Source organism: Corvus moneduloides, chromosome 3 (genome assembly GCF_009650955.1).
Source record: "Corvus moneduloides isolate bCorMon1 chromosome 3, bCorMon1.pri, whole genome shotgun sequence".
Taxonomy (NCBI): Eukaryota; Metazoa; Chordata; class Aves; order Passeriformes; family Corvidae; genus Corvus; species Corvus moneduloides.
This window is the reverse complement of record NC_045478.1, coordinates 47925874-47949547: the sequence shown is the minus strand read 5'-3', so window position 1 is coordinate 47949547 and position 23674 is coordinate 47925874. Positions and strand designations below refer to the sequence as shown.

General features: G+C 46.4%; 1 protein-coding gene across 2 annotated transcripts in view; it reads right to left on the bottom strand.

The window, feature by feature from the left end:
• Positions 1–19452, bottom strand: part of FOXO3 (forkhead box O3) — a 90322-nt gene extending 70870 nt beyond the window's left edge. Inside the window, exon 1 of one of the 2 annotated variants that reach the window (XM_032101418.1) lies at positions 17484–19452. In XM_032101418.1, the coding sequence (XP_031957309.1) occupies positions 17484–18068 (585 nt within the window). In that variant the 5' untranslated portion in view covers positions 18069–19452. The remainder of the gene's footprint in view (positions 1–17483) is intronic. The other variant, XM_032101417.1, reaches the window with a different exon arrangement.
• Between the last annotated feature and the right edge of the window lie 4222 nt (positions 19453–23674).

The window sequence follows — 23674 nt, the reverse complement described above, 5'->3', positions numbered from 1 at the left end:
AAGGACATTTGTGATCAGATGTTCTAGACACCCCTATACATCAGAAATCAGGGGACAGGGGTTTGAACTAAAATACCATGGTACTACTGGTCTGTGATGCCTGTTCTTCCTGCTCCAAAGCCCATTTCTGGAGAAGTGAAGCTGCTGCTCTTCCTGGTCTGGCACTGTCAGATCCCTGAAGCAGAGCAGGGTACTCTTCTTGACACCTGCCCATTTAAAACAACTGCTGGATTTGCAATTAGAGAAAACTCCCCTCCTCTGCCCTCCATCAAGATCAGACCGACAAGGAAGACTGTTGGAAGATTTTTTTGTCTTCACTTCTGACATGGGATCCTCTAGATATTTCATTCAACAGACATGCTGCACCTGCAATGCCTTCAGGTTTTCCTGGTCTCTGCATGCAGTACATCACTGCTGTAGTCTCTGTCTTCTAACTACAGGACTTTGCTTTGTCATAAGGTGATGGAAAAATGTTTTGTCTGACATGCTGTGCGCCAGATTTCTGAGAGACTTAGGAAAAAGATGCTCATTGGCATGGGCGACTAGATCAGGCCCATCTACTTTAGGCCCTTTGTAGGCCAGAAAGGTGCACATATATTGCAAAAAAGAAAATTACCACCATGTCAGAACCCAAAGTTACATGGTTTTCTTTGAATTTTTTCCACCTACTTTTCATACCTTTCTACTGAAAGAAGAGCATGGAGAGTTGCATCAAACAAAACTCTGCTCAACAGCCTTATGTCAACCCCACAGCATGTTAATTCAAGGTTGTTACCTCTTCCACCTCCTCTCCTTGCACACTGCAAACCAAACAAAATACACAAAGGGCACACGGAAAAGCCTCACTGCAGTACAGACAGGACAGATTTTCTGATTCAACTTCAATGTCTTCACTTTTTTTGTTTTCTGCAGACAGTAAGAAATATGTACAATTCTTGTATCTACATAAGTTGCCCATTTCTAACTGATGCGGGCTTCAATAGATGACCTGCAGCATGGAAAACAAAAGTTACTTAAAATCCTCCACTCTCCAGAAATGCAAAGGAAAACCTCAGCTGGCAGCCAGCACACCGCAGTACTGATGCTGTTCCTGAAACCTACAAACCAGTCCCCAGCAAGTGTTGCTGCAGACACTTATCTGCACTTTAAATGTGTACATTTGAATGTTTTTGAATGCGCAGAAACCAGGCAATGTAAATAGGAAACAGTTTTAACATGACACAGAGACACAGGGTAATGCTCTCTCCGCATCACGCAGCTAAAGCTTCAGCCGACAGCGCCGGCTACATGACAGAAATGCTCCATCAAGCCAGTGCTATGGCTCTGCAAAACTGTAAATGATTACAGAATAATGCCCTGCAATCAAAGAACAAAATGTGTGCTGCAGATTAATCACTTTCCAAGACGGGAAAGGAAAGATAGGCTTGCGAGATAAATCTGGCTGGGGTGTTTATGCAAGCGTATCATGCTCCTTAGTACTGAATGTCCCAGAACTTACAGAGGAAGTAAACAATGTGCTGGGGGGGTGTGCGGGGGGTGTGCGAGGGGTGTGAGTGTGCCTGTGCACACAACCCCAAATAAGACAGCTTGTGAAAAATGCTGAACTTTCAGTTATGAAACACCAGCGTTAGGAGTCACTTTATTGCCAGCTGTATTGCTCCTGCCTGGGAAAATCTAAAACAAAGAGCCCTTCAGATACAGCTGACGCTTCTCTCTGGCATTTCAAACTTCCCTATAAAGCTCCACAAGGATGCCCACAGACGCCTGAGCCCTCTCCCCCATGTCGCCTCAGAAGCTATAGCAGACGGGCAGTGCATTTGAAGGCAGGAACTGCAAGCACTTCTGGTTGGGATTTACTTCTGGGAGCACACTCCAGCAACCTACATTTTCAGTGTCCCTCTAGCATAAAACCACATTGCTTTTGGCTGTTTAGGCAATGCCAGCTTTCATGCATTCCTCTTTTCTGTGTAAACATATTTACATTTGTAACTCCTAACTGGCTTAACACTACACAGGCATTTCGAGGAAAACTCTACCAGCACTTGAATTAAATGCAACACTTTGACAATCAGTTACAAACACAGTAAACTGACAGCAATGGGTGCAGGAGAGGCTGGTGACATGGCTATAGATCAAGGGCTACACAAGCTCATTGGCAAGGCCTTCTGCAAAAGCTCACTAGGAGCCTACGCCACAATAGACTGAGTCACCAAAGTGACACATTACAAAAAAGTTAGAAAATCTTCATGCTGAGAGTTTTAGTTGTCATCAATGGCTTTGGAAGAGGTAGGGGCATCATGTTGCAGTTCCTCACCTGAGGATGACCTCTTATACCAAAAGTATTTCCACACAGGAGCTAATAAAAATTTCCTAAAAACCAAAGTAAGAGACTAAAAACCCCAGTGAGTGCTGGAGTACGCACTGCAACAGTGCTGCATATAGAGAAAATACTTCACAGAAAACAACTACTGAGGTTCTTTCTCCCTGCAAATATCCAGCTCTGTATTAAAACCAATTAACAATAATCTACTAATAACAAGAACTGTGATGCAGCTGTGAGGTTCCCCTAAAGCAAAATCCTGCAAATGCTAGTAATTGATTCAGCAATGTGCACCAGTTCGATGGCACAGGCATCTCCAATTCTCGGAAACATTACATCCACTCTAATTCTCCCCCCAAGGTCACCACAACCATCAGAAAATCCCCATACATCATGACCCAGAAAGCTGTGTCTAAACAGCTGTTATCAATAGCCTGGGAAACTGAAGCACCTCACCTGAAAGGCATCAGCCACCACAAGTAAATCCCTCTACCAACCACACTACCAGAGTGGCTCAGAGAGCAGGGGCAGAGAACAAACTGCAGGTTTTTCTTGCAGGGCAAAAAGCAGGGCGCGCTAGATTTGCCTTTGCACTATTTGTTGCAATGTGTGTTTGCATGCACTTTATTGCAACGGAAAGAGGACAGGCCACCCTGTTACCTGATTGAAGTTTTGAACTTCATCATGAAGGAACAAGGGACTCATAGATGACACGTCAGTACAAGGTTATTCACACCAATAAATGACTTGCTCTAGCTAGCACCACAATTCAGTATGAGTTTCTCAATCTAATTCTGATAACAAAAACACTGTCATCAGCTTCCCTAGATGTGAAGGCATTTTACCAGAACCATTAAAGACCAGGCATGAAGTTAGCAGCAGAGGCAGAAGGTACAAAAAAACATGAAGCTGTATCAAAAAAAGTCAGCTATATCATTATATTTTCAAGTCAAAGTACACCAAGTCAGAGGGTCCTTACTGGAGGACACAGAATATGCTGTGACTACGGACTGTACACTTTCATGCCTTCTGTCTTTTCAGTGAGGAACTTGTATGTCTCCTCTCTTTTCACAGATAAGGAAGGCAAAAGGAACAGCCCCTCACCACGGAGGTAAGAGCAATTACTACCTATACCAGCTCTATGAATTGTAGAATCTCAGATGCTGTTTGGTGTCTAGGTCAGGCCACAGAGAAATAAGACATCCAAGTCTCTCTGAGGCAGGACCCTTCATCTCTTACAGAAATGAGCAACCTCAGTATCCAGTATCAGCAGAAGGAACAGGATTATCCAAATGACTAAGGATTTGCACACTGACAGCACCAGGACTGCTTACCTAAGGGTGGAACAGTTAAAAATATAAACAGTGTTCTAAATTATAGGTGGTGCTGTGAGCCCCACCTACACCTTGTATTGTCCAACATTTCCTACTATAAAACCCTGTTTGTTCCTCAGCACTAATAACTTTGCAAACCTGAACTGGAACTGGGATTAGAAACAGGATAAGTGATCCAAGATAGGCAAGCAAGACACAGGAAATACACAATCCTGGGGCAGGGGAGAAGTGTGGAATGGGGAGCTGGACAAGCAGAACAGATATGAAAACGAGTGGGGGCAGGCAGAGGTGTGGAAGATCACAGGAAAAGGAAGGAGGGATGCATGCAGCAAGACTGGGAATCACAGAAAAAGAGACTGGCATGAGAGAACATAGAAAGGAGCTTGGGGAGGGGAGAAGACGATATGGGGCTGGGACACTGCTCACCAGGGAAGCCTATGGATACTGAGGAGGCAAATGACCCACACAAGCACGCCGGGAAGGGTGTATTTCTTTACTCGGAGCCAAGTGACACAGCTATGGCACAGGGCCCACATACAGAGCACAGGACATCAGCTGAATCCCTGAGTACCCCTTGAAGGATCCAGCCCAACAAGGAGAGTTGATGCTGGGGGTGGATAGAGCCTGTGAGCTCCTTGCTAATGACAGTGCCATAGCCAGCATAAGAAGTAATTTCAAGTGTTAGAGGCAACTTTATGTCTGACATTTCGTACTTCCCAAGCACTTGACTTTTACATTGAAACATTTCTTCAGTGTAGATTTTTGGGTAAATAAAGAATGCTCTTATTTAGTACTTTTGCTTGGTGCTTCATTGAACACTGAGAACTATCCACAGAGATACTCCAGTGATCTACAGTCAGTGGTCAAACCATGCAAAATCTCCCTGGCAGCTCCTAGAAAATGGGGAAAACCCACCACTGGCATTGCTCAAACCCACCCACTGTATCATGGTACTTCTAGGGAGAAAGCTGCTGGCCCTCACAGGCCTGTAACCACCTGGAAGAATTGGTGGTCTGATACCTGATACAGTTTCCTGTAAAAAAAGGGAAAATGTCACCTCTCAGACCATGAAAAACTTTTTTTTTTAAACCAAACACAACCAACAGCCATCCAACAAAAATGTCAAACCAGAAAGCAGGCACTCAAAATGGGATAAATTTATTAAGATGTCATGATGCAACTACAATTGAAGGAAATCCATACTTAATTTCTCAAACAACTGCTATCATACTGTTCAAGCAGTGTTTTTCCTTCAGGCTGAGAAGACACCAAATACACACTATTTCTCAATTTACTACTTTTTTTTCCCTTTTCTTTCTTTCAATTAGAGAACATTGTCATTCCACATGCTTAGTACAAGCCTGAATAGAAATAACACGTGAGAAGCTTTTGCCAGAGTTAAGTCCTGACACAGCTGTTGGAAAAACCCAAAATGAACATTTTATCCTGGCCAAATCAGTGTTCTTTCACTATTTATATTCTTGGATCCAGCAGCTGCAAGTGACACTACAGGCCATGTTGTCCAAAATGGACAAGGAATCTGAAGATCGTCTCAAGTTTTGGAGTCTTGTTTCTACTTCTGTCCTCCCTCTCAGTGCTTCACAGCACTGCTGCAACAACGCCAATCTGCTGCAAGTTTAAGTGAAATACCAAACTCTGGTCAGAACAGATTTTTCAGCTAAAATTGCCCATCTTAAAAAAAAAAAAAAAGTGCTTTTCCTGCTTTCATTTTTCAACACCGTAGGATCAACACTGGCTGCTCAGCTGATAATGCCCTCTTTATTTGAAATTATTTTTCTCTTTTCACCACCCACATTCATCTGGGACTTATTCAGTATTATTCTGCCTGACTCTGGTCCAAAACAGCAAACAATTTCTGTAACGGCACAATAAGCAGAGAAGACCCTAAGAGAGCTGCTTCATTGTCCAAGAACTCTCTTACATACCGAAAATAAGGCTGAAAAACTTGTAAGGAGGCTAGATACAGCTGTGCCTTTAACAGCACAACCTCGCTGGTATTTTACATTAGGCATCTGGCATTTTACACGCAGGGAAACATTTCTGCTGTACTTTGGCCTTCTGTCATCAGAGGGAGGTGGAGATTTATGCCCTTTCTCCTTCTAAATTAGACTCCTTCAGTGCCCTATTTTATATTCTCCCTGACAGGTCCCTATTTCGTATAAAACAAAAAGTACTACTGTCACTGTGTTGCATGGCAAAAGCCCTTTCCAGCTGAAAGAGAAAACTCCTGCCACCGAGTCAAGTGGCAAGATGTAACTTTGCAGTTAAAACTGTGAGGACAAAATAACTTTGCCCAGCAACATATTAATTTCCAGCAGGATTTGATAAAATTATAATTCACTGTCCAGAAAGAGACTAAAACATTAAACATATTATACTGAGAAAGTCAAAATAGGTCATTCAATCAGCGTTATTCCCCCTTCATTTCACACATAATACAAAGCAGTTAAGTAGTTTCTCTTGCAATTAGCATCATCTTTGTCTCCTTGGTGTCTAAAATACACTGGAGATATGAAGCTGCTCTGACTGTACTGCAGCCCAGGCCCTGCTTCCCACCATCACCAACTCCTCAATAAATACAGAGGTGAAATCCTGTCTTCAGTGATTTCAACAATGATAATTTTCTTTTGTTATTCCAATTCCCTGGTCTATCATCTCAAACAATAGGCCTTTTCCCTCTGATTATAAAGGAGTACAGGTGCGCTCAGGAAGAACCCCAGCATCTCCAGCTGCTAACGTACATCCCACTCCATCTTCCAACCACGAAGACTTGTTACCTGGCAGAGTCCTGAAGAAAGTGGGCTAGAAACAGCCGTCATGAGGAACCGCAGGATTTTAAGAGATCTTTCCTGGATGTGAGAAGTCTGACATATGCCTCAAATGCATTTTAATTTAGAAGAATGTTGGAAAGATTTTATTTATGTTTCTAATTAGGTAAACAGTATGTTTCTTCCACCTGCTTTGAGCTAACCCACCAGGCCCAGCAGATATCAGATGTCTATGAACATACATCAGGTTGATTTACTCCCTACCGCTAGCTCACAGAATCCTTCCTCCTCCCAGTCCCGTATGCCACCACCTTATGGACTACACACGTCCTCTCTTTTTTTGTATGGAAAATGGCCTCACTACTGATTTTCAAATACCTTCCTAAGCACACAGCTCCCTTCCCCATAGCTTTATATAGAACAGTTCCTCATAAAAGATTTCTCTCCTACCCCAAGCATTCAAACCTTCTAGCACATCTTAATCAGAAGTATTTTTTCTGTGCATGAATCAGGATGCAAGAGCACTGGGGCAAGAAATAAATCTCAACATGCCATGGGAAGTGAAAATCACACTGTCAATATCATGATGAACATAATACTAGGTTGGAGCTTTTGGCTGCTGCACAAACTAGGCTGGAAACCTCTGGCCCGATTCATGCAGAGCTCTGACATGACTTCCATTTGCAAATCAAAGATTTTAAATGTAGCCCACTTATCTGGGACACATATATGGCTGAGGCTACGAATTCAAAAAACGCTTCAGAGTTTTTACAGCTCCTCAGTGGCAGCATCATTATCAGTGCCAAAGTTCTTCTCTTACAAAGGCATAGAAGGGTCAGCAGCCTCCCATTGTAGGTCTTGATGCATACTTAAAGAAGCACCATTCACTCTGAAACCTGACATCTCCAACAAATGGTTTTGAGTTCCCCCATACAGTGAAACTCTTAGACACAATAGATCGTGTTGCACAAAAACAGGGACAGCAGCTCTGCATGTCTCAGCTTACAAGCATCTCAGGACATGATTTGAACTGGCGTCACCTTCTTGTACAAATTCTTGGAAAAAAAAACTTCTCTGAAAATTAGTCAAGGTCCAGAGCAGTTGTGCAGAACAAACAGTAAGTTATAGGCTTTCAGGAAACCACATCACTGCTCTCTGAACAAAACCAATCAGCAAAAAAAGCTGATAATGTGGGAGCCTGTGAAACACTCACAGTAAGACATTCTTTCTTGAGCACTGTTCTCACTTGTCAGACACCAAATTTTATGTACTAAAGCATATCTAGAACTTAATACATGAAATTGATAAATCCTTCATTAAGTATTAGCAAATATATTTACACAAGATTTGGGTTCACACAAAATCAGAAACTTTTGATCTGTATTAAGTCTCGCATTTAAAAGCATGTTTACACTGCAAATTTCATGTAAGAAAGTGGGGTTAACCTTGGTCACAATGTGTCTTTGGAGAGCTGCAAGAGGTATTTGAAGACATAGTGTGGAGAGAAAAAAAACCAGATACAGAAGCATTTACAAGCACTGCTATGTGAGTACCTATCAAGATAATTCAGTCCACATTTTAGATAAAACAAATATGGCCCTGGAATTCAGCCCATGTCCTAAAACTATTTCTTTAGAACAATACATCTATTCTTCTGCATCCTATTTCGGAAAAGCATAGAAACCAACATGATACAGCATGAGAAAACAGTAAGTTATAAGGGCAAATTGTCTCCAAAGTCAGAGGTGCTGGCTGTCTAGACCAGCTTGTATTAGATATTACTAGGTAATTAATACATTTTTAAACAAAGCTTTGTTTGCTTAAGTATGACACTGTTACTTATGTTCCCTGGTCATACTTGATCCTCACAGAGAGCTCAGGCTCAGCTGCAATCAGGATTTTAGGCACTGCTGGCTTGAGTCAAATACAAATGCGTGCTGCTGCCTTAACATGGCCTTTAGCAGGGATGAGACTCAGGCCTGCCCTTTTTACTTCTACCCACGGAAGTTGCACTGTCATAAACCAGGCTACATCCATGCAAACTCCTTCATTCCCACTCCAAACTGAGCAGTCACAGCAGCTAGGACTCAGAGTGAAGCCCCAGCGGACACATCCTGATGTTTTTGGGTGTTCCTTTATCTGTCCTCCCACAGCAGACCGCCGTCTGTCCTCATCACTCTTCCAACTTATCTGTTGTCTCCCACTCCTCTGGGTTTGGGATAAGCAGATGTTACCTCCCTGTTAAAGTGCTGGCAAGCAGCCCAGACCTGCCCTTTTCTGCTCACGCAACTCAGGAGCCAGCAAACCTACAGCAAACTCTTTCCTAGGACTGAGTCCCATCCATTGATCACAATCCCAGGAGTGCCATGGCCTCCACTGCTCCCTAGAGACAGACGAAGATCTTGGAAGGCCAAGGATGGGGAGGCAGGCTGGCCTGAAGACACTGCAAGGCTGAGGGCTGGACTATGAGGAGTCCCCAGGCAAACCCACAGCACAACACAGAGTGTGAAGGCAGCCTGAGAGGTAGGTGACAAAGGAGAAAAATGGCTCCTCTGGCAGCACTCCTGCCTCCTGCCCTCGTTCCAGAGTTCTCAACTGGATTTTGGCATGGAGATGTCAGCACAGACCCACCCTTCACCTCCAGCACAGGCAGTGGGTGAAGGGACGCAGAAGCGGCATGATCCAGTGACTCATCCCATGGAAGGGCACCTGACCACGGGCAGCACTCAGGTGTACAGCAGCCCCAGCACAGGCAGAGCTCCGCACCCACAGTCTCCTGCCCCCCAAAACTGGAGGCACACACTGCAAAGGCCCTGACAACAAGCTGTCAGTGCCACACACCACTGTCCTTGCTTCAAGTGGACCTTCCTCCACCAGTTCCTCCAACAACGATCCATGGGCTGCGTCTACCCTTCTGTCCCAGCATGCTCCATCCTCACACTTCTCTTTACATGTAGCAAGTAGAAACTTCACCATCAGGGGAAAAATAACAAAGAAAAGCAAAATAATACCTTGCCAAATAAACATGTTCATGTGAGAACCCAGCATTCCATAATTCCACTCTAAAGTATGCAGCACGTTATGATAGAGCAAGCAATCCACTCAATTTGTTAGCACAAGTCTGTTATAAGAGCTAATTTTTACAAGGCATTTCTTTACTAATACAAATCCCCAGAAGGGCATTTCTCTGTCTGTGAAATCTTAAAAAGGTATTTGGAAAAGTATTTAAATAGCCTTTATTTTTAATAGATACCAGCATACAGATAAAGAAAATTGCCCCAGTAAGCAAAGTCACTCCCGACCTGCCTCAAATTCCCAGCAAAGCAGCATTTTGAACATATCAACCCTTGAGCAAATGCTCAAGGTGGGTGGCCCAAAGAAAGGACTCTGGCTTTGCAGGGCAAGAGGGGCTCCTCCTGGACTTCACAGCCAGGCACAGCACCAGGAGAAACCACTCTGGCAAAAGGCAAGGCTCTTCTCTAGCCCTACTGGAAGGCATCTCCCTTGCAATTTCACACCAGGGATGAGGCAGAGCACTAACGCAACCACTCACTTGTTCCCGACTCCTCACATTACCCTGGCACTGCTTTTTATCAGTCCTGTAGCCTAATCATCTCCATGCTGTATCCCCAGCCAAAATTGCACAACATGCCCTGCACAGCTACGAGCCAGCCCTGCATCTCCCATGGAAGTGCACCATGCTACCCTCCGGCTGGTCTTACAAGTGGGAAGGATGGAGAAGGTGAAGTAGGACATAATGTCCCTGGAGTCTCCCAAGACAGGAACGAGAAACTGGGGGATGGGGAATTGAGGAACAGATGGGGTTTTTTTAAATATTGGTATTTGGAAATCGAACAAGTCCTCTCTGGCTCTTACTCCCCTCACAGGTTTTAGACACATGATCTGTGACAACCGTTACCCAACACACTGCCCAGGAGATAACTTAGGTAATGTAGCTGATGAATACAGCAAGACATATCCTGCTGTTGTTGGAGATCACGCTCCACTCCAGTGGTGGCCTGCTCTCAATGACTGCAGGAGCCCTAAGGTCCATAATCCTCATCCACACAGAACTGAACTCCCTGCAGGGCACCACAGTGTGCCCCAGCAACCCCTACATCCCCTCTCCAGCCTTGCACACCCGAGCTTTTCCTACACCTCCACCCCAAAGGGGCTGGAGTCACATCACCACAGGACTCCAGATGCCCCTGCATTTCCTAGCAGGCTGAGAAGCACGGCTCTTTCTCTGCTGCTTCAAGCAGACGAGCAAGAGCTGTACCCACCACTAGCAAAAAATGCTTGGAAACATGCTACTCTGCTTGGGAAGCTAAGCTGTTGTCAAATAAATGCCAAATACACATGGATAAAGAGTTGGTGCCTGCCAGTGGTACAGTTGTATCCCACACGCACAACTGGAACATCAGGAAGCTGGTACAGCCATGCAGAAAAGCACGGGATACCCCATCCTGACTTTGTCTGAAGCAAGTTAGAACAAAACATCTCACTCTGAAGGAAAATCCCCTTCTGTAGACAAGCCACTTTTTAATAATAAGTGCTAAATGGACTATTCAAGCAGGTAATTAATGTTAATTAACATATGTCAGGCCATAAATTGGCTAAATGCACCTCATTTTCCAAGCTTGGTGTGTGGCAACACTCAGGAAATTGTAACAGAACAATCTAAGTTTGTAGAAGCACAAAAAAAGAGCAAATAAAAGGTTAAGCATAATCTTCACTTAACTCATGGTGTGCTGAGCCAGCAGTACAGAAAACTGCATGACTACGCACATTACTTGAACACTTCATTTTGCTCCTGAACCGCTGCGCTATGCACATATTGTCAGTCCCAAGAAAAGCCACATCAAAAAAACCCTGCAGCTCCCTGAGCGCTGTGTTATCAGGCAGGCCTTTATCAGGATCGTCACTACGTGCTCCGGGACCTGGATGCACCTCCTGTTCCAGGACCTGGCCAGGCTGTGGCCCTTTCCAGAACCAACTTGAGAATCTCAGTTTTCCATGGCAAGGGGAACAAATCAGCAGCTGGAGGGTGCTCAGAGCTTGCCCTTCTCCAGATAGAGTACCTCCAAACGCGGAGGGCCTCCTGTCTTTAAAACAAAATAATATTGCCATTTTGTAACCCTGCCCTTGGGCACATTTTGTGCGACAGACACAGTAGTAAGGCTTTTTAAAAAAGTGAGAGAGAAACAAGAACATGCAGAGACTTTAGTCTAAGCAGCAACTTGCATTAGGAAACACTTTCAGTTTCTCCTTTGGCAAGCCGCCACTACACCAAGACCCACTTTAATTGCATTGCAAATAAGGAACAAACCTCACAAAAGATTTTCCGTACTTCCACGCAAAATAGCTGGCTGCCAAAACCTAGCAGGGCACCTTTAGGAGGCTGCCACCTAGAGAAATGCTTTGGCTGCTTATCCTCAGTTTTCCCTTATCTCCAAGGCAATCCCTTTGGCCTCCCTTTGAAGCCAGCACACCCACTGTAATTTTCTGCAGTGGTTTCATGCTTGTTCATCCCATCCACTCCAGGTGAGCTGGCTGAAACCCACCCAGCCGCTGCAGAAGGGTGCAGGGGGGCTGTCCCAGAGCTGCCTACCTTCCACTCTGGGCTGCTACTTTGTCCACGTCAGCACAAAGAGCTTTCACAAAACCACCCAGCTAACCCTAATCACTCGCCTTTCTAAATGCACCAGCACGTGCCCGGCCTCCCCTAATCTCCCAGGATTACAGCAAAGTAGTGTAGCACCACTAAAATGACCCGAATACAAAATGGCCTCGCGAGTAAGACACCCGCTCACTTCACCAGGACAACACCATGCAGAGGCAGGATGTCCCAGGGCAGCAGTGCCAGGACACGCCTCCTCCCCAGCCTGATAAGTCTCAGACAGTATTTGTTCAAGCCAATACAATACATCAGATATAACTGCCACTAAGGTGATTTAATTTTTATTAGCGTTAACTGTGTGCTTTCAAACACACAGGTAAGAGTAGAAGCCAACCTCTGACTCTCAAGCTTCCTATTTTAAATATGCTCAGATTTTAAATACATACAAATATTGACACTAATAAACCTATTACAGACAATGTCAATTGTTGCGTGAATGTTTTAGGTTACCTTCTGTCTCTGAACAACAGAGGGACATTGATTCCAGCATTTATCATGCAGGTTTACCTGATGGTGATACTACCCAGCAATACCATGCCATCATTGACTGGAAGTGTCCCATTCACATCAAAAGTTAAGTGTATCAGAGCTTGTGATTCTTTGCAGCTGAAGACATTCACCAAGGTGATGTGTTTATGTCTGCATTTAACAAGTCCTGTCACACTGTGGATCAAACAATGTCAGTGATTCCAGGAGAGCTACTTGGTCTCTCTCTCAGTGCTCTAACAGCTGTCACCTGCTTGCATGAGCTGGGGATAAGTGAGATCTTTGATGTACATTACAGATATGAAATAACAATGTGTGCTAATATCTACATATGGTTTCTACTGGAAAGTTTGAAAAGTCATTTGTTACTGTGATACTAAAGTATACTCCTCTTTGATGCAAGACACTTGTTATCTAGTGGTTTCAACCGCTGGAACCACACATCTCTTTACACTGCTCAGCACAAAAGTCACTTACAAATGTTTCTGACTATTTTGTTAAAGCACAACATAGTAAGGCTTTGATCAGGTAAGATGCTTAAGCAGCAAGTTAAAGCACACAAGTAATCCCAGTGAAGTCCCAAGGATCCATTCACGTGCTTAAATCCATGCTGTCTTTGGTAGATCAAAACTTAAAATAATCAGGCTACAGCTTGGAACTCAAACCATTCTGTACAGATCAACAAGGCAACTCAAAAATATATTTTAAAAAAAATATAATAGAAGGCTGGAAAAAATATTCTTGCTAGCAGTTAACTGGGAAACAGAACCTTTAAAGAAGTAAAGAGAAAAGAAGTTTAAAAGTCAGCAGAGGAAAGAAAGAAACTGATACAGACTCCAGTTTTACGTTGCCACTACTGATAAAGACATTGTGTGTCAGTCTGAGGAAGGAGAAATAAGAAGAAAGAGAGTGGTGTTACTTCCTTCTCACATCCTTTGCAAGAAGATGATAAGAAGAGTCTGACACATCTTGCATATCAGCATCTGGCTAACAGATTTAGACATCTGTCTACATCACTGGCAAATTTCTCAAGCCTTTTCAAGTCTCAATAATTAGAGAAGAGACTCGTGCATTTCCTACACTGAAGGGACTGCAGCCCTTTTGTACATACTTGCCAATAAAACATGGTAAGGAATGATGGAATGTCCATGTACAAAGTTTACAAAAACCTCCCCTTCAAAGTAAATACCCCAGCAGCCAGTGTTTATCTTTTATGGGGAAGATGAATACAACAGGTGTAAAACACAACAAGCTTCTGATATGAAAAACAAATCAAAGCAAATCAGCTGAATTTAAATTTGGGAATTGCTGGTATCTCTGTATAAAGGACAAGATTCATAGTCTTGCCATACCGCTTAAGAAAGAGGAAAATAGTCCCCCTAGTGTACTCTTCATGTAGAAAAGACTGTTTCACAAGATAGTGCTGCAAGAAATTACAAAATAACATTGTGGGAAGAGGTATGGAATTACTTAAGCTGAAGTGAAACTGGGCACCTCTACTACGTACATGGACAAAAAGGTGCTTCAGTTTCCTATATCAAGATTATTGAGCGAAGTGAGTGCTGCACCCTAAATACTTGTGAGGTAAAACTTGGTTTTTAAGTCAACACCCTAGTTTTGTGACTGCAGGACTTCAATTGGGTAACAGATACCTGAATTAGGAAAGACCTAGTCATCGAGGAGCTCTGTAAAAGTACCTAAAAGAGTCACCTGGCACACTGCATTTCACAAGGGTGAAACCAGCTCACCCTGGGATCTCTTCCCCCCATCCAGGGATGACAAACATAAATACCAACCTTCCCTAAGTATTCAAGACAGAAGCAGATATTGGAACATGCACGGAAACCCTCTCCAGTGGTTTGAAGTGTACAGGATTGTACCAACCCGGGCTGCCTGTGGCACACAGGAGTGTCCAGAGCGCAGCACCTCTGCAGCGCTGCACCATACACTACTGCCCTAGCTTCAGCAGTATTAGGTTAGCCAACGTCGTGCCAAGGCCAGGGGAAGGGGGAAGCAAAGGAGATTGTTGGGGGGGTGTATTGGGCAAACCTTATCCGAATTAGCGGAAACGTAATATATGCCTTCCTAACCACATCTGAAATATTCACTTCTGCTTTAATGCCCTAGGCAGGAAAAAAAAAAAGTGATAGTTGTAACTTTAATTTATAGCTCTTAAAATAATTGTTTTGAGGAGCATAATCCCAGCTATGTTTACGGATTATGGTATTCGGCACATCTCACTGGAAACAGTATTAATATTTCATATATAATAATACATAAGGTAATAAAACCAAGCTCTCTTCTTCCCTTTGTTTAAAGTAACAATTTTCCCACTCAGTGGCAGAGCAGAATATTGCTAAATGAGCTTGCTGCCTCCAATGATGAATTTAGCTGTGTAAAAATATTCTAGATTAAGATAAAAGCCTTCCAACACAGAACTATCTTCTGTTCATTTAAAGTCTCGGTGTAACTAGCAATCCGAAAAAGTCTAATGTGAAAAGCTGATATTAGTTCCTGAAGAGTTGTATTCATTATCTGTGAGGGAAACAAAGATGATAATAACATATAATGTGTTTTAGCATCAGGAGACTAAGATGGAGTCTGTATAAGAGTGTTGTCTCTACATAGACTAAGCTACGTTCCAGCCAAGAAACTGAAGTAGTCCCCTTCTGAATGTATATGCACTTGAAACCCTAACCTTGCTAAGGAATTACATTTTGCAGTTTTAGATGCCTGGCAAATTATTAGCTCATGACCTCCCCTTTGCCCCTTCCAGCATGCCTCTACCACCCACACACAACTGCACCCACCGTTAACACGATCGAATGCCCTACCCTAACTTCAGAGACAGTTCACAATCATTAGAGGCAAAATTTTCTGCTACCAGTGTGCCTGCATCTTCTGAGAAAGGTCATCCTAAAGGCTTGTGAGAAACTTCTGAACTAAATTATAACAGAAGAATCTCAAGGGATCCAAGTTTTTAGCATTTTAATTAGCTCCCAAGTACCAGTTAATGCTGCTCAGCAAAGGAATCAATATCAAATTAACAGTATAAATTTTCAGAAAAATGGTGATGGTATTAAGGATACTAATCAATGTAAGCACTTCATGTTATGGCCCAGATTCTGCTTCTGCTGAAGTGAAAAGGAGTTTTGTCACCAAATTCAGCCAAAACAGTGTCAGCCCCATTGTTAGGTAAGTCTTCGTTTAAGTCAGATATTGAGAATTTACTGAAAATTCAAAGTACCAGATAAAAATGCTGGATTTGTCATAGCAGCTGACATCTAAAGCCACTGCTTCTGTGTGAAACCAAACAACTTATGAAGGCACAGGCTGTCACTGGAAGATGTAACCCTTTATCACATTCTGCGTCACACTTGTAAAATCAGATCAAAATTCAACACGTAATACAGACACAAAAACTGTAAAAAAGATGTGTGGTTTTAAAAGCCTTGTCTTCAACTAGCTATGCCACCGATAAACTTTGTGTTTGTATCTTCCCCAGCCTGAAACAAGTCTGTCAATTAAATGCTTCCTCTACCGTGCTCCATTTGGAAGGTAAAAATCATACAGCTGCACTTCAATTCCTACCAGCAAGTCCTACTCAGGCACCAAAATATGAGACAGGTTTGGTAGTAGAGAAACTGCCAGAAATGTTTCATCTATTCAGTATTTCTGACCAATTGTATACTGAAAGTTATCAGCTGACCCAAAGCTAGACAGATTCAAAGAGAAAATTTAATTTCTCTGTAAAAGCGTTGAACTTCCTGGCAAATTCACCTTCAGCCATCCATTCAAAAACTCCGTGTCAGATGCCGCTAGTATCGGCCCTCAACAGCAACTGAACCTTGCCGGGATTTCCTTCTGCAAACAGTATCGGCATCAAGCAGCACCTGCATTTCTGTATAGCTGCAACTATGTGACATTTCGGCATCCCACAGACGCTGACGGATGAACACAGAAAACGAGGAGGAAAAAAAAGCAGCCCTGGAAATCACTTCAAATGTGCTTTACGTGCACTTCTGGCTCCTGGTAGGCCTTATTAGCCTCTGTCTTGAGGGTAAAACCCTGCCTGCCTGCAACGTGCTTTTGCACGCGCTGAGTAAACAAGCCACAAAACCAGATTTTTTTCCCCCCTCACTTATTAAAACGGTAGTACTCTTAGCTGCTCGCTGTCGCAGTGCTGGACAGAAAATGCTGGGCTATCAGTAGACGGTGCTCTCCTACACTGGCACCGCAGGAATCGCAAAGCAAGCATTCCCGTGGCCGAACAGCCAATAACTCCATGCTTTGATTAACTTTATGAAGAAGTGTCAAAACCCCAGTTTCCCTCTACTGCCTTTGAGGAACACATCGGCAAAAAACTGGGGAATTTCTTGACAAAAATAATAAAGTCATTCTGTATTTGAGCTTTGAGACTCAGACTGACCATGCATAAAAGCAACTCTACTCATTTCCACCATGAGTTACCTCTGGTGTTACTACAACTTAAAAAAAAAAAAAGGCAAAACAAAACCCACACACCTTATAACTATTTTTTTTCCTTTTTCTTTCTCTCTCTCCTTCTCTTTCCCTGCTTATGTGCTTGTGCATCAGAAAAGCCAGCTCCGCTCCAGGCTGTTCTCTGCCCCCAGAGTCAATAGCCCTCACCGCTTGCACACAGCAACAGGAAAGAGACAAAACTTTCTTAATCTCTCCGTTTAAAAAAGCAAAGCCGACAGGGCGACCACCAGCAGCACAACCGGCACCAGTGCCCGGCGGGCTGCTGTCGGGGCCAGCCGCCAGCACCCCGCTCCGCGGCCGCGTTCTCTACGGGCAGCCCGCCCGTCGGGGCGGCGCGGCGGGAGCGCCGCGGCCCCGGGATCCCGCCTCACCTTCCACCCGGCCGAGCTGTTGCTGTCGCCCTTGTCCTTGAAGTAGGGCACGCAGCGGACCATCCAGTCGTAGATCTGGGAGAGAGTGAGGCGCTTCTCCGGCGAGCTCTCGATGGCGCGGGTGATGAGGTCGGCGTAGGAGAGGTTGCCCCACGCGTTGCGCCGCGACGAGCACTTCCTCGGCGCCGCCGCCGGGCCCCCGCTCAGCCCCCCGCCGCCTGCCGCCGCCGCTCCCCCCGGCGAGAGACTCGGCCCCTCCGGGCCGCCGCCGGGCAGCGGGGCCAGCAGCCGCGCCGCCTCCTCCGGCACGGCGATGGTCGCTACCGCCGCCGCTTCTCCGCCCGCGGGAGCCGCGCTGCCGACGGTCATGGCCGAGCCGCCCCCCTCCTCCTCGTCGTCCTCCTCCTCGGGGATCATGGAGGCGGCGTCGGCGGTCGGCTCGCCGGCGGGCTTGGCTGGGCTGGCCTGCAGCTCGGGCCTCTGCAGGGGCCAGGTGCAGGAGCGGGGGCGGCTCTGCGGCTCGAACTCGGGGTCCAGCTCCACGTCCAGGGGCGAGAGCGGGGCGGGGGGCGACGCCTCTGCCATCTTGGCCTCCCCCGCGGGCAGCTGCGGGGCGCTGCGACGGGGCGGGCGGCCGCCGACCCCACTCCTCCTCCGCCGCCTCCTCGGTGCCCACGGGAGCCTAGCAGACAGGGGGCCGCCGGACGGGCATGCCGCGCTCCGCTAAGGGCTGGCCGGCTCTCCGCTGCGCCCGGAGCCCCGCTCCCCGCGGGCGATGCGCACGCCGGAGCTGGGAGGCGGGGGAAGAAGGGGAGGGAGGGAGGGAAAAAAAAAAAAAAAATCAGATTAGGAGCCGGAGCGGCCGCGCAGGACGGGCAGCGCGGGTCGGGCGGTGCCGGAGGTGCCCGCGGCGCTGCTCTCCGCGCCGGCGGAGCGGCGGCCGCTCCCGCGGTGCGTGTGTGCGTTTGTTTATGTTTTACTCCATGCGGATGCAGAAGTAGCTCCAGCGGGAACCGAGCTGTATCCAGCCGGGAGACGAGCCCCCCACGCCCCCGAGCTCGCTCCTCACCGCTTCCGCGGATATCTTGCCTTCGGGAGGGGGGGGTGGTCCTTTGCGCCCTCCGTCGGCAGGAGGGCAGGGAGAGGGATCCTCTGGGTTACGCCGAAGACTTTTTCCTTCTTCAAAACGCCCTAAAGGGAGCCGAAGTCTTAGCATACATCCAACTGCACACTAGCGTAAACCTGTCACTTCGCAGTGCCCCCAAGCCACACGCAAGCAACCCCCCAAAATCTCACAGCCGACGGAGCAGGGGGCAGGAGAAGGCCACCCCGGGGGCTGGTCGGTTAAAAAAAAAATAGTGATAAATCCTCCTTCTTGCAGGGAAAAAGCAAACACAACGGGAACAAATCAAATCGCCAGTCTTCCAACAGGTCCAGTAGCTTTAAGCCCTCCTTAGGGCTGCCAAAGAGAATAGGTTTTGTTCCAGCATCAACACCACATTCATAACCTCCTTGCTCCTGCTGCTGCCATCTTGACAGTTTTTTCCCCCTTCACTTAAGTCATTTAGAAAGCGCAGGCAGACGAGGCAGGGAAAGCCACATCGGGAGGGGCGGGAGGCGGCGGGGGGGTGCTGGATCGACAGCCACCTCCACACCGGCAGCAATCGAGATCCGAATTCACGGGAGGAAGAAGAAGCGCTGCTGCATGGTTCCTGCTGCTCCTGCGCCTTCAGCTCGGGAGAGCCTTCCCTTTAAAGGCGAAGGATGGGAAAACGGCAGAGCGCCCGCTCCCCCTGCGAGCAGCCGGTGAGAGGCAAGCGATCCGCCCGCGCCCAGCCCGTCCGCCGCCGCAGCCCGCCCGAGCAGCCTGTCACCCTGCTCACCACCGACTTCCACATCCCTCCTCCTAACAACCACCGGCAGCAACACAAAGTTATAGACACACGCAGGGAGCTTCAACCAAACCGCACGGCTCGGCACGGCCCGCCCACAGGCGGGCGGAGGGCGGGCGGCGCCGCGCAGGAGCCGCCCCGACGGGGCGGGAGCGCCGGGATGGGGGGCGTTGCCGGAGCTGGGCGGGCTGGAGAAGCTGCCGGTACCTGCTGGGGGCTGCGCTTCTGTGCTCCTCGTCCCTGCGGCTCCGGAGTCCTGTCCGGCCGGCCCGATGGAAAGCACTCAAGCCTCTCCAAGTACCCGGTAAACCTTTCCAAGGTTTGCATTAGCCCTGTTTCTTTTCTGTACTTGTTTCCGCTTGTCATAAATTATCGGTGCACAAGCTGTTCTTGTAAACTTTAAAATTTAGAGTCTAATTTAGTAATTCTTTGAAAACTTTCACTCTGGCTGTGAGTGATGCCAGGAACATGTTCAGACATGTCTACACGTGACTACAATCCCGCTGTGCTTCGTCCTTGGAGGCCATGCCCTAGCAGAAAGCCCTCTAAAGTAGCTCACTTGAAGATGTAGTTAATTGTGGGTTGAATAAAGGGGTGACCCACAAAGCCAAGGAACATAAAAGCTATTAATATGGATGTAGTTATAAATACATCACATGGCAACTTATATGTATCAGTTCTCACCCAACTTGGTATCAACCTAGACTGTGGGCTAGATTTAGACCAACTGTAGCATTGTCTTTGATATGAGATACAGACAATCGCATGAATTGAGAAGTAGGTGTGATTCTGAAGCTTTGCTGTATAGAATTAGCAAACAATTAAACTATTCCTGATATATTGCATTATAGACAAATAGAGAGATTTGGAAACCATTCAGTTTGATTAGAAAACAGCAAGGCCCTGGTCCTTACATGTTCTAAGTAAGGCCTAAGGCCCTAAGGGTCTAGCTAGGTTTTGAAATCAAGTGGCACTAAAGTTAGGAATAGTTTAGTGTGATTTTATTACAAGGGGCAGCATTTCAGCATGCATACAATTAATCCCTGGTTATCTAAATATAGTAGGAGACACTGAATTAATCAGAATGAATGCAGGTTCAAGTAATGGAAATAATTTTCACTGCAACTCCATTTTGGGTCGCAAGGTTGTGCCCTGCCATGGCTTTTGTTGTAATGTGGCCCCTACAGGAATACAAGGCAGCTCAAAAAGACACCAGCCACTCTGCAATTGTGACACTGGCATTCGTGTGTACGATTTAGCAGTTGGTAGGGAGGAAAACCACAGTGGCATTGAAGAGCCAGCAACCAAGTTCAGACAAGAAGGCGTGGTGAGAAGATCCTTAGTCCAACACCACATCTCTGAGGAGCCTTTCCTTGTGGCTTTCAGCAGTTAGCCAGAGAAGGCTGGCTGTGAAACTGTGACTGGGACTCAGCCTTTGCCCAAAACTACCTACTGCTTGGGGCTGATTTTGACCACTGCAGAAACCTCTACTTAGAGCGCATCCTGAGGTTGCAGGGAAGCATAGCACTTTGACCTTGGGCTGGGTTACAAGCTGCAAATCTAGTCCTAAATGATACTATCATCTTCATTTATTTATTTAATTGGCATTACATTACTCTACAGGCATTGCTATTAGGTCTCGTTGTACTGGGTGAAGGCCCTGCACGTGGTAAGAAATGCTCCACTCCCTGGCAGAATTGCAGTCTAAGTGAGGCAGGAGAGGGCGGGAGAAAGGAAATAAGTAAGTAGTAACCCTATTAAAAAGATGATGGACTGAGGCACTGAACAATTACACGACTGTACTGAGGTCATACAGGAAGCCCATGCTAGAACTGAGAAATAAAACTGGATCACCTGAGTGCCAGCCTTGAGCAAGATTATGCATCCTCTTCAGAATTCACTGGTATATCAGCCGCATGACCTTTATCACACATCATGGTACCAGTTCCTCACAGCTCCATGCAGCATCTGTGTGCCCATGATAATGCAGTTTAGGGACGCAATTAAAACCACAGTATAATTGTTCCTACACTTTTTACTTACAAAAGGTGTGTGAGCAAAACAGAAAGAACAGGAGCTCTGCTTATTGTCGTTCCATGGCTGGGCCCACTGAAATACACATAAAAACTGATCAAAATTGAATCTAAAGCCTGCACAATTTTCAGTCTCTTCCTTTAAGTACTTCAATGTCCCAAGGGTGGGATTTTCACAAAGGCTCAATTTATGGGAGTTTTATCACTGACTTCAACAGGAATAAAGTTAGGCCAGCCCTCAGGCCATTTGAAAGCCAGCTCACTTACTTTGCCTACTTAGACTGCGCATGTTTTAGGGCAGGGCTGTGTCTTCTCTGCATCTCCTTTTATCTACGATGGCTGCTCAAGCTGATGTAGGGAACACGTGTGGCTATCACGGTATCTGGATTATATGGATCTGGCAGGGTAACAGTCACATGGCAACTAGAGAAGTGCAGGTGACGTTTCTGGCTTCATGTCTCATACAAATATCTTAACTGCAGAAGTACAGTTGTAGTTAAAGTCTCATAGCGGGTAGGAGACCTTGAACTTCTTGTCAGTCCAGCATTACGGACATCTCCTGTGAAGTGTACTGCCGCTCAATAAACTGATGTTATATTGCAGTTACGTTAAACAACTGCTGCATTGTGTATGTGGACCTCACACAAACAAGTGTGTATATCATGGGTTGTTTTGTAAGGCACCTGCATCCTGGTCTCTGAGCAGTTTGTGTCCCCTGCAATAACGCTATCTACCCCTCCCATTCACCCCGTGAGAGAGCAGCTCCATTAGTGTTTTCTGTTCTCCCACAGTTCCCTACTCTGTCCTTTAAACATAGACTGGGCAGCACACAATAGGTTTTATGGCTGATTCAGAGCAACCTGGATGCTGATGATTAGAAAGAAATGTCATTTATAAACCAGCTAACTTCATACCCTGAGACTTTAACTTTGTGGCCCAATTTGGCTAAAACTGGCTAATGGATTTCACAGTCATTGTGAAAAGATTGGCTGACTGGCAGACAGAGCAAGGATCCAAATTGTGCTATGGAACTTGATGGGTTTGCCAAAGATGGCAGCAGATTTCTAACTATAAAATTTTCCTCGAAGTGATGGACAGCAACTTGAAGATCACTTCAAGTTGGACTCTCTCAGCTTTATTTATGAGGCTTGCAATACTGGTATTTCCCTGAAATCCCTTGTCTTAATGTCCTATTGAAGGAGCATCTCAGCTTCCATTTTAAACCAATAGCCAAGTTCTTGATGTGCCATGGACGTGACCCAAATATACTTTGAGGGCCAGGAAGAAATGTAAGGGGGGCTGGGAAATCCAAAAACTAATTGCATATTTTAAACCCTTTTTAAAAAGCCTGCTCTTTAGGCTGACATTGCTCAAAAGCTTTCTTCATAATTTTTAAATACTATGGGGCACATGCATTTATTGAGTTTATATCGTTAGGGTGCAGCCAAACTGCTGAGATACAGCAGGAAATTCCACTTTTATCATTATTATTTATCTTGGATTATATGACAGAATTTTGACCTGTGAAGATAGACAGCTCTCCCCCTTAGCTTGGGCTAGTCCGAGTGGCCAAACGCTATTCTGCCCCACGACTTACTCGTTGTGCAACGCGGCCGTGTCCACTTAAGCCCGTGTCGGTTACCCCACGTGGGGTTAATTATACCCACTTATCGCTTAATTGCTCCGTCATTATAACTTAACACCTTCCTGCGCCCACACAGCGCGGAGAGGGGGAGCGGCGGCGCTGGCCCCGCCCCGGGCCCGCCCCCGCGCCAGCCCCGCCCCCGCCGCGGCCCCGCCCCCACCAAGCTAGGCTGCGCCGTGCGAACTGAATGATGTCATGCTCCGGGGCCGCGCGTGACCGTCGGGGCCCGCCCTCGCCACCCATTGGTCGCCTCCCGTCGCTCGTCAGGCCAGCGGCGCCTCCCATTGGCCAGCGCCTCCGCCCCGCCGCCGCCCCTCGGAAAATAATAAACAATCGAGTAAAATGCGGCGCGGGGCGGGGGCCTGGGCAGGCGCTGCGCCCCTTTCCCCGGAGCTACCCCTCGCTTCGGGGCGGTGTGGCGGGGCTGAGGGCGCTGCCTGCAGCCCTGCCGCCAGAAAAGCCTTTCCTGAAGGTGCCGTGGCGCTCGCACGGAAAATTGCCTTCAGCCAGAAGCTACTGCTGCACTGAGGACCAAGCAAAGCCGTCTCTCGGCTTTCCCCGATGCCCTTGTCTCAGAGCTAAGTTGTGCCAGGCTGCAGGCGCCCTCCAGATGTGAGCTTC